This window comes from Calonectris borealis, chromosome 15, assembly GCF_964195595.1.
Source record: "Calonectris borealis chromosome 15, bCalBor7.hap1.2, whole genome shotgun sequence".
In the NCBI taxonomy this organism is placed as follows: domain Eukaryota; kingdom Metazoa; phylum Chordata; class Aves; order Procellariiformes; family Procellariidae; genus Calonectris; species Calonectris borealis.
This window is the reverse complement of record NC_134326.1, coordinates 18,414,162-18,428,875: the sequence shown is the minus strand read 5'-3', so window position 1 is coordinate 18,428,875 and position 14,714 is coordinate 18,414,162. Positions and strand designations below refer to the sequence as shown.

At 38.8% G+C, this 14,714-nt stretch overlaps 1 protein-coding gene across 6 annotated transcripts in view; it reads right to left on the bottom strand.

Annotated features, from left to right (window-relative positions):
* The window catches only part of AFF4 (ALF transcription elongation factor 4), a 57,887-nt gene that overhangs the window by 10,111 nt on the left and 33,062 nt on the right, over positions 1-14,714 (bottom strand). For 5 of the 6 annotated variants that reach the window (XR_012675998.1, XM_075164493.1, XM_075164492.1 and 2 more), the window contains 12 exons: positions 14,548-14,585; positions 14,019-14,181; positions 12,564-13,481; positions 10,217-10,305; positions 8,385-8,622; positions 6,127-6,224; positions 4,271-4,334; positions 3,985-4,121; positions 3,503-3,574; positions 2,675-2,768; positions 1,460-1,503; positions 412-632 (listed from right to left, as the gene is read on the bottom strand). Coding sequence is in view for 4 of the 6 variants with exons in the window: in XM_075164493.1 (XP_075020594.1) it covers positions 412-632; positions 1,460-1,503; positions 2,675-2,768; positions 3,503-3,574; positions 3,985-4,121; positions 4,271-4,334; positions 6,127-6,224; positions 8,385-8,622; positions 10,217-10,305; positions 12,564-13,481; positions 14,019-14,181; positions 14,548-14,585 (2,176 nt within the window). In the remaining 2 variants the exon portion in view is untranslated. Of the gene's footprint in view, positions 1-411; positions 633-1,459; positions 1,504-2,674; positions 2,769-3,502; positions 3,575-3,984; positions 4,122-4,270; positions 4,335-6,126; positions 6,225-8,384; positions 8,623-10,216; positions 10,306-12,563; positions 13,482-14,018; positions 14,182-14,547; positions 14,586-14,714 lie in introns of those variants that run through there. The other variant, XR_012675999.1, reaches the window with a different exon arrangement.

The window sequence follows — 14,714 nt, the reverse complement described above, 5'->3', positions numbered from 1 at the left end:
TTTTACAGAAGACTGGTTGATAAGAATAATTCGAGTACGGTTAAACTACTGTAAAACTTCCCTGGCCTTCCCCCTCAAATGTGTATTTCAGTTAAGAATTTCAGAAATGGAAATGTACCAAGTTCCTCTTCCTACACCTAACATTCTACAGGAAATGCAGCCAAGATTTTTACTTTTTTTACACACAGAGCTGGTAGGAAACACTACATCTCCAACACCACCTTGACAACCAAGACAACCAGCCCGGGCTATCACTGTAATCGAAGGTCTAACTTTCCATCTTACTTTTGCAGAGGACCTGGTCAAGCATCCTGTGCACCATTAACTGCAACTCCAAAACTCAAAGCCTCTGAGCATTTCAGCACACTCTGGTACATTTGGTATTATAATCCACCTTGTGCCAGCCCTTACCTTTCTGTTCTTTAGACAGCTGTTCGGCTTGGTCCCAAATTTCAGTGGCATAGAGGAAGTTGGACGTTACTTGGACGTAGCTGGCTGCCATCTGATGGATCCTCTGGGGGATCGTCACTGAAGACCCGCTCCCTGAAGGGTTGGCTGCCCCGGAAGAGTAATTTCCTGAATTCCCTGGAGACAGCTTTGGAGAGACTGGAGACGGCATACCAACAGGCTTGCTGCTTATCCAAAGGAAAATATTACATTGTAAAATGCAAATATAGGTACTTCAGTCATATCATGCTGTAAGATTAATACTCTCTAAGACCTCTCTTCCCACATCTCGGGGTGTGAGATGCTGAAGGACTCCCACCTTACACATCAAGAAGTCAGGATTTGCCCTACAACAAATGAAATGCATGAGCTGGTAACAACTGCTGAGGATCCTCCAACTCTTATGTTTCAGCTTCACAGCCAAAACCTAATCACCAAACCTCATCACCTTCCAATTCAATAAAATCTTGAAATCATTGTTTAAATAAACTTAAAGAATAATAGTGAAAACACTACAACTACATGGTAACTATATCACCCTTATCAGATAACACAATGCAAAAGTGAAATGCCCTCCTAAAACTCACAGAGTAATCTATCAAAGGTCCATTGTTAAGGTTTTAAAGAATATAAGTAAATTGCTATACTATGGAACAGACAACCCTGAAAGTACTTGTAGCCGTCTGGGCTTGCAGCATTAATAAAGCTATTGTTTTGAGGGAAAAAGCATTAAATAAAACAAAACTCACTGAGATAAGCGACTTGTTAGTGACACACTAACCCTTTTTTTTGCAACAAGGAGTTGCCTGACAAACTCTCTGCAGAGCACTATCACACGCAGCAGTCTTCCAAACCTTTTATCAGAATAATTACACAATCAACCGAATCAAAATCTATACCCTTAGAACAATCACCCCAACACTTTAAAGAGTGAAAAGCATCCCAGGTACACAGTTTATGTAGAAAACTACCTAGAAGTTGAGAAATACAGGTAACAGCTTTTACTACTTACCTTCCCATACCAGGTGATGGTGCTTGAGAATTATTATAGGAATTCTGTTTGGGGAAAAATAAATTTGTCACCTGATTTATGTTTATACTTTATCTGGTTATTTAATTGGTTATTTTTGAAGAAATGAATTTTTTTAGTTTTTCTTTTAAGCAATAACCAACATTCTGAATAATATCAAAGTAAATTCAAATTTGGGAAAATATCCTTTTTTTACTGATGACTAAGACACAAATTAAGAGATTATTTTAGCAACACAAAGAAGGCCACTAAACATATATACAGCATTGGAGTAGTCCTCTTTTCCAACCATTAGATCCCATTGCCTCTTACGAGAACATTTTGGTTTTTTCAGCCCATTAATAGGAAGAAATCTGTTATTACTGGCATTGAACAATTAAAGATGTCTCAAAAAATCTGAGAAGCCAGGCATGTGACAAGCCTGTTTCCTGTCAGTACTGACAGCTGGAAGTTTCAGAGAAACCCAATGACGTTAGCTACATACCCCCAACAGTTCCTTTGAAAATCTCAGTCTAGATTAAGGAATGAGTAACGTTACAGAAGTATCATAACTGTTTTTCTCATCTGCAACATCTTGATTCAAATAAATTCATTCAAAGGATATCTCTCTATCTCCTTTCCCTGACAGCACTTTTAATCAGTTGCACAGGAATTTACATAAATTCACTGGGGGTGTGTGTGTGTGTGTGTGAGAAGGGGAGGAGAATTATTAAAAACAAATATCAAACAGCCCACTGCAAACAACAAAAATTCAGAAAGACCAATTTGGTTTTGAATTAGAAGGTGGCTCTCACGCCAGCTTTTGCAAAGGCTGAATAGCTGCAGCCCATGTAATATACCCCCAGATCCCGAATTCCCTTAAGCTTAAACATGAAAGTGAAGTTTCAGCTTGTTCTATCTGCAGCAAGAAGAACATTTTTAAATTCTCCTTGAAGCCCCCTAAATTTATTAAAGAGGGCAAAAGCTAGATCAAATTATTAATGGAGAGCTATCATGCTAGGACCAGTAGGGTTATGACAGCCATGCTGTCTCTTCCCAGCTTTAAACTACTCAACTTTAACATACTTTCAAGGTCCAGTTCTAAATAGGGTATATTCCAAGTCCACATGTCTGAAAATTGGATTCAGGAATTTTAAGTGATGTAGAGCTTTAATTTGATTAGGTTTTAATATTCTAAGAAAATACATATGCAATTACCTTCAGATGTTCAGTCAGAGTTTTAGAATATTTCAATGCACTTTCCTTTTTCAGTTTGAAAAGCCTTAGGTATAGCAGAGATTGACACCGAAGACTGACCAAAGACAGAACAACAAAACATTTGCAGTTAAAGTCAAGTTTATCACAACTCAGTGAATTTCAAAAATCTAGTAGCTGTGTTTTTAAAGTTTTCTCTGCCAACTCTGACAAGCCAGCTCTCAGGTTGTAACTCAACCAAAAAATCCATAACCACCTTTAAATTCTCAAGGAAATAAAACCAGCTCTGTGTGCCTTAAGCTGAAACTATAATTTTCAGTGATCTTGCTGATATAATAAGTTTCCAGTTCTGAGCTTAGGAGACAACACTAAGTTACTTCCTAGACAAGGGTTTAATTTATTTTTCACTCATGTCAGGACATACTGAGTCTAATGCATTCTGCCGTGGCCTCCCCCTTCTTTTCCACCTGACACCAATTGGTTCTGGACCTCTACACCTGCTGCAGCCATTTCTTTAAGCTAGGAAGCTAGTGACAATTCTTTACAGCCAGTCCAAATTTTGACTTATCATTGGGTGAGTACATAGGAAGGACCCCCATCCTTTCTGCTGTTACTCCTTAATATTTCAAAGACTTGGCCCTCGTTGTCAACATCCCCTTCTGCCCTAATTTACAGTCATCAGATATACAGATTAATCTTTATGTACAGCCAAGTGGAAAACTCACATATTGGGTTCAGAAACACCTGACAACTCAGTGTAACACAGCATTTCATGCAGATAAAACATTTGAAATTAATCAGTGCATTGTATTAAGTTCAGAATACACATACCAAAGCACTGCTAGCCTTTTATCTGCAGCCGTAGCATCTGGTGCCAAGTAATTCTTCAGTTTCATAGTGTATCTACAAACAAAGACATCAAGTAAACAACAAAATAAAGATTACAGTGTTATTTATCAATCACAAAACACTGATGTTCTTATGAATTTCTACTTTCAACTGTCTTCACCACTTTCAGGAACCTCTCTCAGATCCTAAACAAAATGCTGACCAGGTAGTAATTGGAATAATTTTGCTTCTCAGGTGTTACGCGTTGTAGAGAGACTTCAAGAGCCTTAGCAGAAAGCATCTCAACCTTCATGAAGACACTTCAAGCCTCAGCAACTGGAACGAACAGGTAAGTGATCCAGTTTTACTGGAGAATGATAAGAGATCTCAAAAGTTGGTGGAAAAACTTTAGTAAATTTAGAAGCTCTGATTTCCAGACCTCTTTCCCACCCACTTGACTTTTGTATATGCTTTGCGATGCTTACTTGATTAATTCCACAGTTTCTGAATACATAGGGAACGGGGACTTGGATTCCTGAGCATTTTTCTCCAATGCATTCCCACACTCAATGAATGACACTACAGCATCTAGGTAGTACACAGCCTTCTCAAACCTGTCAGACTGAGGAGATTGGAAAAAACTTTTAAGGACAAAAAACAGAGAGGAAGTACAAGAAAGCTCCAGTACAGAAGGGCAGCAAAATGGCAAAAGCAGTAAACAAACCCCAATATAATGTGCAAACACTGGATAAGTATTGGAGACTTACTTACCAATGCATCTGCATTATGTTTTAACTTCTTTGCTTCTTGTAAATAATGATCAGCTGAGTAAGTCCTGCAACAGAGGACACAAATTTATGGACTCAGCTCCACCCATATTGCACTTCCTTTTACGACTGGGGTTTCTCAATGTTGCCAAATTTCATATTCTTTCTGTCTAACTCAAGTCACAGGAGCTACACTATGATAAAACTGTTTAAAAAGTTGTTAAAATAGTTAACTAGTATGATTAGTTACAGTATGATAAAATTGTTAAAAATAGTTTAAAGTTACTTCTCTAGTTTCAGGTAATTCAAAACAGTATTTTCAGGCAAGTTGATAAGTAACGATTTGGTTAAATTTACTACATTTGATAGTCAAGCAAACCAAACACTTGACCAACAACAGGGGCAGGAGAAGGCAAAAAACCCACAAAATCTGAGGACAAATTAAACCAGCGCCTCCAGGACTGGTATTACTGAAGGTGTGAAATATTTAAAAATTATGACAATAATACAAAATAACCAAGATGCATTCTTGGTTATTGCTTTTGCTTAGCCACCCAAGACAATCAATGCCAAATTACTTTCATGACTAGATTAGCAGAAGAAAATCATAAAAGTGTAATTACACATTTCAATATATTAACTTACTACCTATGGGTTGATTAAAGTTTGAAATAAACTCTCCCATCCATCCTATCTTACTTGTCTAAGAATTAAAGATATTTGAAATCAACATTTTTAACAGTTCACTTACAGGAAATTGATGTCATTAGAAAGCAACAGTTAATATTAAAAAGATTATATACCTACAAAATTAGTTCAATCAGTTCAAGGCCCAAGAAATCCTGAAATGTCTCAGTCATAACCATAAGGTTATAACATGACGCCATTCCAAAGCACAACAGTGTTCCTTGTAGGGTGCTCTCATTGTGTCTTCCTATACTTCGATACACATTCAGATTGATTTTTTTTTTTAAAGTTTGATCTTATCTCAATTTCTTGGCCCTGTTTTGTCTTGGAATAATTACAAAATCCCTATAAACTATTTTGTCCTAAATGATTGATAGTGTAATCTAATCATCAAATTCACTTAACTTTTTTCTTTCCTTTTTTTTTTCTTTAAGGAATAACTATCAGAAAAAAAACACCGACCACCTAGCTTGCCCACTTCCAAAGAGTTCTTAAACTTAACTTAAAAGTAACTAAGGAAGTTACTTTTACATTCGATATAAACATAATTTTATCTGTAAAGCAAATTTAAAGAACAACAAAGAGAAATGCTTTAAGAGCAAGCATTGTGCTGAGATTTGAATTGGTACAAGTGAAACCTAAAGTCTGCACAAGACGGTAAAATATTTGTTTTGCTTTCTTTTCAAGATACTTTCTTTGACTCCACAGGATTAAATCCCAGCCCTGCTGTTGTGGATCTGGAATTTCAAAGATGAAGGCTCCTCTCTACTATCGATGACCACAACTCCTGACTCTAGAGGAAGCAAACTGTTGAGAAGAGAACAGGCAGACAGGTAGCAGCAGTGTCCTGGTAAGGCGAAAAGGACCCATCAGCATTTAAGAACAGAACAACCCTGAGCTATTTAAGTCTACTGCGTGGTCCTTTTATGCTCAGTAGGAATGTACAGGGAAGGCTACGGTTCCTTCTCAAGGACTGTGCTGTCTGCCAAGTAAATGGCACACGGAGCAGCCAGACAAGCACATCGCTGCAGGAACAAATGCGCAGCTCTCCAGCGCGTGAGCTTGACTTAACACCCTTCGTGAAGCAGAACGAGGACTCTTCTCCACGGGGAGCTGGCTACGTTCTGAGATTCACATCCCCACAAAGGGAAAGGCACCTTTTGCTGTTCTTACCTATCATCAAAAACGAGTTTTGCTCTTCTTGACTTTGAACCTTCCGTAGACTGAGCAGATGCAGGAGGGCAGTTTGATGAATTGTTCAGAATCTTTTCCTGAAAGGAAAATTGTTGCCAAATAATAAAGAACAGTCAAATAATCTCTGCCTTCAAGAAAAGCATTTGTTGTATAAATTTCTCCCATGACTTCACACATTATATGCAATAAGGTCAGTTCTGCACCTGCTTTAGCTGCCATTCACCATAGACAGCCACACAGCTTCCATGAAGCTTTCACCTAATGCTGGCACACAAGTAGACACAGAGGCTATAATCAAGCTCCGCACTCTAATACACCAGGAGATCTCCATTACAGGAAAGAATGCAGCTGAGGCTTTCTAGACACACCTGGTCCAGGAAATCCCTTCCTGAATCTCCCATGTCACTGTTTCTAAGTCCTGTTTTTCCACTCTAACAAAGAGATGATGAATATTTTCATGATTTCTCATTTCTATCAACAATACACTCTGCTGAATGTCTTTGCCTTGGGGGAAAAAAAAATTCAGAAGGATAAGCATCATCTTCAGGGAGAAAAGTTAGCTGTCTTCACAACACACTGTCCTTGCTCCCCTAAATTATACACGGCTCAACATGACACTTCAGGCTAAAGACTGGACACTAGAAACATTCTGTGAATTGTAAGTGAATCCATTTTTAGTAGCTAAACAGTATAAAACAACTCCCCAGCTTCATGTGTGTTTTCCATTCTCTTGATTTATCATGACCAAAGGCTATCTATATAATGTATTTCATAACCTACATTTATCAGATTATTGCTAACCAGAAGGATCCTGGAATTGCAAGGCACCAGATTTGCACAGCAATGTACTATCTACCACTGTAAAGTAGAAACAATGACAAAACATGCAGTGCTATGCAGGAAGATGTATACTACTTTAAGAAAGGCATGACTAAGCATATCTGAAGTATAAAACGATAAACATCTCACAAATTAACAACTGGCTTAGGGACATTTCTATGCTGACAAATAAAGGGCAAAGCCTCAGCCTGTAAGGTCAACTCACTATCTGCAGTTCCTGGAGGTGTCTTACGCAGCCACCAATATACACAACCCTGCCAGGCTTCCAAAATCTCATGGTATTGGCACCCGAAGTAATACAGCATGTCTCCCAGTTCAGATATTCATTAACTCCACCCTGATGACTAAGTTACTTTCTGCCATTGCTAATGTCTATTTGCTGCTTTACTCCTCCCCAAATCAATTATCCTTCCCGAGCATTTTTAGACTTTGCTTCTAAGCTTTTCAGAGACTGCAAATCCAACTATTGAGGTTTAGCAGTTGCTTAAACTACCGGAGTTTCCACAACATGTCGGAGGCTTTGGGGCTTTGCTGCAGAGTGCCTGGAGACAGCCGCACCAGTACCTGCAGCACACGTTGGAATCGCAAAGACAAAGGTGAAACCCCTCCCAGTTAAACATACTATGCTCAACAACTGGCTATACAATAGAAACTGCTCATCACAGGTATTCAACAATACACTCTCAGATGTCCTCACAGGCTAATTTCTGTCCAGTAATACATATTTATATACTGATGAAAAAGCACATTACAATTAGTGACCTAAGAATATAATAATCTTATTTTTAAATTCCACCATCTAAACATCTTTCTAACCTAAATCTCTTAAAAACCATTTTCTGCACCATCTTTTTAACCATGTTTTCTCCACTCCAACCATGGAGAGCACTGTACATTCCTGAGCTCGAGTTAAAATAATCTTTCTGGGGTCCCACAATGTTATAAAATGAGAGCTATAGCTTCGCATCCTATCACCGAGCGTGGACCGAGCTCCTGCCCTCCTTAAAAAAATCAGGGCAAGATCTGTATCTGCTCCGATGAGACAAGAGTAACCTTACTGTTCCATTTACTGTTGTGGAAACAGCTTTCTAGGGATATTTCTTATTAATAAATTAAACAATAAATAAGCAGCATCAGTAATCAGAAGATGACTAAACACATTTTACTAATTAACATAAGAATTTGGTAGGAATAAGCATTAGTATTCCATGATGTCTCCCAAGTTATTTTCTAATTTAAAGACTTCCAAGGTACTTAAGCACTACGACATGAAACAATGCTTATCTAAAACTAATTACATTTTAACTTGAACTGCAAATTATTGTTTAGATCACACTGCATGTCAAACTGCAAAGCAAAGAAACAGGCTTAAGGCATTTACAGAATAAGCCCTTTACCTTGGATTCTTTAGCACTGCTAGAACCCTTCCCCTCTGTCTTCTTTTGTTTAGAAGATGAGCTGCTTTTACTGCCACTGCTACTCTCCTTGCTAGGGTTGCTGCTGGACTTCAAGGATGACGACTGACTGACCGTCCTCTTCCGGGACCCATGTTCTTGCTTGGAATCTTTCTGCAGGACTGGGGCAGCAGGAGATGGCAGTAAATCCTTCTCTTTAACAGCACTTGGCTTTGAAGACCTGGACAAAACGAACGAATTCAGGTTTTAGGTTTCTTTTCTTAAAAACCAAAGCCCACCAAACAAAAAACCCCCAAAAAACAACATCACAAAACTTTTTTTTTTTTTTAATTTTAAATAAAGAAACAACTTTTTTTTTTAAAAAAAAAAAAACCCAAACATTTTTGTTGTTAGACCTAGCAAACCAGATATGGAGGAAAAGAAGGAGAATAATCATCTCGGTGACTAGGCTTCTATGAAGCCAGATTGAACTCGTTTTCACCATTTTATTTGTTCTGACCTGAAAACACAGTAGACAAGTTCTAACCATAAAACCACATCCCTACAACAGTTCTTAAAAAAACACCCTGAACACTTACAATGTAAGAAATTAATGCCAATGTTAGCGCCAGCCTGTCTGTTGCAGACTAGTCAGCCTAACAGCTCAGAAAAAAGATGGTCCAGATAAATGTTCTCTGGAACCCAGGAAACTGGAAAGCTTTATCAGCGCAGCCTTTCAGTACACTCGTACCTTGGCTGCTGGGGGCTACTGTTGATTATTCTTGGCTTCCCATAGAAATTATTTCTACACATGATTTTTATAAAATCATATAGTTTCATTTAATTAAGTGTCCTTCAGAAAACTGCACTGGCAATCAAGCAAATATCAGAAATAATAGGTAAAAAAGCATAATCAAGATAGAAATGCATCCATTTGTTCTACATCTGTTGCCTAACAAATAGTAAAACACTGTTTAATTCAGAATGGGCAAACAAGATTTATAGCATCTGATGTGCTGCAGCTTCTCACACATTTGTAACTTGGCAATTACTCACTATACAGAAATATTTTCCATGACATAATTATACCAGTTTTTAGTTGCTTGATCTGAAATAGCAGAGTTTTAAAAGGCAGTGGAAAAAAAACTTACTCTTTCCTGTGGATTAATACTGACCAAGAAATAAATCAAATAAAAGCATTATAGCTATTACAAAAAGCATGGAAAATTACAGAAATAACATACAAGTAAAATCTTGTATTAAACAATGTTACTGATTTGCTAATTCTGTATTATTTTGCTTTTGTTTCACTCACACTTTTCTTCACCTAAGCTAGCAAGCAAATATGAGGCTAAATCCATGGATCCAAATCTCAACGCCATCAGCTTCCAAGACAATGCCAGTTAAGTAATTTATTCTCAGTTTACGAACTTGCTAAATGGAGAATTACCAGATTGGATTAATTTAAAAGCACAGACTTTGCAAGATCAAAAGGCTAGATTCACAGCTAATTTCTAACACAAAACAAAACCCCACTGTATATTAGAGAAAAACCAGGAAGCATATATTCCATAACACGCCAACCTTCACACGAGGGTTTACCTTACTTCTGTTAAGTAAAACAATTGTCCTTGGCCAATGTCTTTGGTTATGGAAATTAATTTCCACCAATTACTAGTAGAAACTCTGAAGTAAATCTGTCTGAAGGGTAAGCAGCAATGAAATTTTACTCATTGATTAATAATGAGGAGACACCTTGTTGGGGGGGAGAGGAGGGAGACGAGGAGAAGAGGGGGGAAGATGGGCACCGTTGAAAACATAGCCAAGATACTCACTCCCTACTGCTAGAAGTCTTGTGTCCTGATGGAGCTTTTTCTTCCAGTTTTGTTTTCTTGCTTTCACTGGCTCTGCTTTCATCCTCATTCTGAATAAAGCAAACAAGAAATACATCCAGGCAAACGTCCACATTTAGAGCTTCACTGAGAGTGGCAATGTTTCAGATTAAGAGACTTAATTTAGCAGGTGTTTTGCAGTATACAGAATAAGATATCTACAGACCACAAAAACATTCCCTAAAGCATCTAATCTGTATCAAGTATTTGACCAGACCCTGGTATTGGAACACAATGAAAAACAAAGTCTGGCTTCTAAATTACCAAACTGCATAAAAGACGTAGCAGCTAAGTTGCTCAAACATATTATCACCATGAAATATCAGAAAAATCTGCCAAAGGCTTCAATAAGAGATCAGGAAACAGTTTTCATGTTGTGGAGCCTAACAGAGGTGTCTTATGAATGCCAGAAAAAGGTAGAAGTCTTGCAGTCTATTAAAGTAATCTCAGAGATTTTTATATAAATTTAATCCCAAAGTCAAAGGGTCTTGAAGGTAAATTTCTAAACTGTCTTCAGTAAGCATTGGAAGTATCAATACAGTGAATAAAATGGAAAATAGAGCTTCACAGAATAAGTCATCTGGCGACATAACCCAGATTCAAACCCAAAAGGTTTCATCTTTGTTACACCGATGCTGCAACCCTGAGCCTTATGATCAAGGAAGCACATGAGCAAATAATGTGTAGAAATCAAGTGGCGACAGTTGCGTACAGAGCACTCACAAACCTAAAAACTTGAGGGGTGGGGGGAAAGGGTGGGTTTTTCTTTAGTTGCCTCAGACAGGCTTGCATCTTCTCTGGTATGCACCAGTAAGCATCTGCGTAATCTGAGGATTCAAACCAATTAACAACCAGACTATTTGCTGGGATAAAACCTAAATTTAATTGATCTTACCAAAACTTTCTGGTTTAGATGTAAGAGCACAGATCTTTAATGCTAGAACTCCAAATGTGGACTGAATGGCATAACTGGTCAAAGAAATAGAAGTCAGTGTATTCAGAGCCAGTGGAACATGTGAGTGCATTCCCACGAACGTTAGGAATTATACAGTAACACTTGCAAAAAATAATTAGTCACTGGCTTACACTTTCTCACTTAATTTCCTTATCCAGAGAAAACAGGAATCTTAGTTCGGAACAGTACAGGAGAAACCCCTGTTTGCAGTTACATATCAAGTCTCCTAAACGACACTAATTTCAGTAAGTGACAAGTTTACTTAGGTTGCTCAGTAGGAAAACTGGTTTAACTGAAATTCTCCCTCTCCTCTGGAGAGTCAAATGACTCTCTGGATGATATCATATAATCCTTTGATTCCATATGTCAACGAAGTCTTACAACCACTGCCAAATCCCTGTCAAAATGAAATTTTCAGAATGAAATCCAGAGTAGCATGGCAATTTTTGAATCCCTGAGCCAGGGCTTCACAGTCCTAACTTCATGGAAAACAGAAATTTATGAAAACTCATGGATTGGATCACTGAGTCCATCCATAAAGAGCAAACCAGTCACAGGTTTGCTCTTTATACAGACTGTCTGAGGTTTCTAAAAGCAGTTTAAAATTACACCACCAACTACTTCTTACCATTTCCCCCTCCAAGAGTATTACTTCTATTCAGCTCCCCCATTGATTCCTGTCCGTTTTACAGCCCCCAACCATTCCTGCTTTTTGTTTATAGTTGAAAAGATGAAATGCTTTTTTGAAAAAGATTAAATATCGTTACAGAAAGATACCTCTGCTCCCAGTAAAGCAGCACCCCTGAGATTATGGTTTCTGCCGCTGCCATGCCCCAGGCCCATTTCTGCCCCATCCCTCATCCTGGCAATATGCAATTGCATGATTCACTGGTTCAAGGAGCTGACCCAGCTGAAAACTGCCTTTTTTTTTTTTGGCCAGGTGAATTTTCCATTGGATCAGCTGCCTGAGCTGGCCTGCAGTGCAACAGGGGCTGGTGCCAGATCAAGTGGAGGCATGAGAGGGCAGAATGCAGTGCTCAGAGGTACAGAAGCTGCGCTACCTCCGTGAGCTCTAGCTACAGTGCGAACACTCCTACAGGTGCAACCTTCTCCCTTCCTCTCTTCACTCCAAAAGAAAATCCCAATAGTCTCTACTATGACAGCACGGGGATGATCAATATGTTCTACACAAAATAGCCAGCCAAAGTCATCTCCTAAATTGCTCAGAGTCTACATCTAGGTATGATCGGGGTCACTGGGCTACATGCTTGACGCCAGTAGCAATCCACTAAGGGGCTGAGATAACAGGTAAATCTCTGTCTACAAACTTATCACCTGCTTATGTTTCCTTTTGCCTTTTGTGGAACTTTTGTCAGATGGCTGCTTCTGGGATTCTCTCGCGTGCTTCTCTGGCACGTTTTTCTTTTCCACTTTGGGTGCGTCAGCATCCTTGTAAGGCTTCCCTGGTATTCTTGATAAGAGGCTCAGGTCAATCTTCACAATAAGTGGGTACCTTTCATCAGGATCACTGAGTGGTGAAAGAAGCTCTTTCTCTTCCATAGGAGAGAACATTCTTTGCCGAAAAAAGCTGTCATCCTCCTCCATGGAAGATTTAACAGGAGTCCTATTGCTCTCAGAGTATTTGGGTGTTTGTGATGAAGGAGGCAAGCTCTCATTTTCATCTGAATCAGAGGATGAGGTATCTGTTTCTATGAATTCCCTGGATTTCTGGGCAGATTTGCTTGAAGCCTTGTATTTCTTTTTCTCTGTGGTAGGCCGAGGGGAAGATTTGGGCTCTTTCTTTATATTGGGTTTTCTGGAGCCTTTTGTGGCTGCCTTATGCCTGTTTGAAGGTATATTTGTTGCCATGTCTACTGGGGTTTCACTTTCGATTTTAAGACCTCCTCTAGGCTCTTCAACGGATGTCTTTTCTGCTTTCTTGGGCTGCTTTTTACCTACAGTCCTCCTCTGTGTTGAGCTGTCGCTCTGGGCAGGTGATTTCTGCCTGCCGCGACTGCTCTCCGAGCCCTTTTGGGTGGGTTTGGAATCTCGCCCCGGTGTAGAAGAAATCGAATCCTTGGATCCACTTTGATCAGTGTAGCCGCTCCCTGCCCCCTGATCCCGTCCCTCTTTTTTGTAGCCTTGGGAGGATGGGATATTGCTGTCCACGGAAGAAGCTGGTGACACTTTATGTGAATTAACTTTGTTCAACCAGTTATCCAGTTGCCACTTGTTTGTTGGTGGTGGCTCTGGCTAAAAACAAATTAAAAATCAGCGTTAGATAAAATATTTCACATTTCTTCCACCTTTTCCATGGCACAGCTGTACCATGCTGCATGCCAAAGCCAGAGGTACACCAAAAAACCTGAGATAAATAACGAATGAAATACAGATTGACGAATATAGGTAACAAATAACAGCTCTCATTTTTCCTTCGTCTGAGGCAGCTGCTATGAACAGGCAATACTTGCTGCCATAGCTTTCCAGAACAAAAGCCCACAGTTTTTTAAGCTACTGTTACTGTATCTAATTTCTGCACTCCAATAACTGGTGGTAAAAATCACTTCAAAGTCAAACATCAAATGTGTGCCTATATAAAGAATTGTTACCATATCCAATTACAGGTACTTCAGCAAAAGAATATTCCATCTTGAAAGTGATCCCACCTTTGTAAGTCTGTTTTGTTTTTTTTTTTAAACAGTTTAAGAATTTATTAATTTTTTTCTGCTTTTAAAAGTCAGGATTAATGCCAAACTAGTGAAGACAGCCCAAATACATGTCAAATCCTACCTCGGGGGACGCACTCTGTGATGGTTCATTAGCTTCACTATCACTGGAACTGCTTTCACTTTCAGAGTCAGATCCCGAACTGCTTTCAGATCCACTATGGCTGCTCGAGTCATCCCTTGAATTATCTGCTCCTTCACTGTTATGTTGTGAAGGTTCAGAATTACTGAAAACAAAAGTGAGGAAAAATAAACAAACACTACCCAAGGCACAAATATATCCTACAAGTCCTTTCATTACAAAGAATAAAATGTAATATTTTAATTAACATTTTCTAGAAAATTCAACATAACTGAACACAGCTCACCCTGGAAACAAACAACAGCCTTTGTTTTTCCCCCCTTCCCAAAGTGGTTAGTATAACTTGCAGGATATGTGCTATTTAATCACTGATTAAATTGTAATCACCTTTTGCTTTAACACAAGACAAAAGACAAACATGAATGTTAGAAATGAGATCAAGTCAAGAGTGCTGACTGGGCTGAATATCACCACTCCACTTTCTGTGCCGCAATCTACCAGGAATGCCTACCTTCCAGGTGTGCTCCTTGGCACCGTCTTATCGCAGTCCTGCAATTAAGAAAAAGAGCATGAAGCTTCTAGAAGTTACTTTAGGACTGTATATACAATTAAGTTGCAAAGCATCAATTTAGAGCCTTTAAATTGTTTAAATTATTTAGCCTGAATAGCATCTTAATT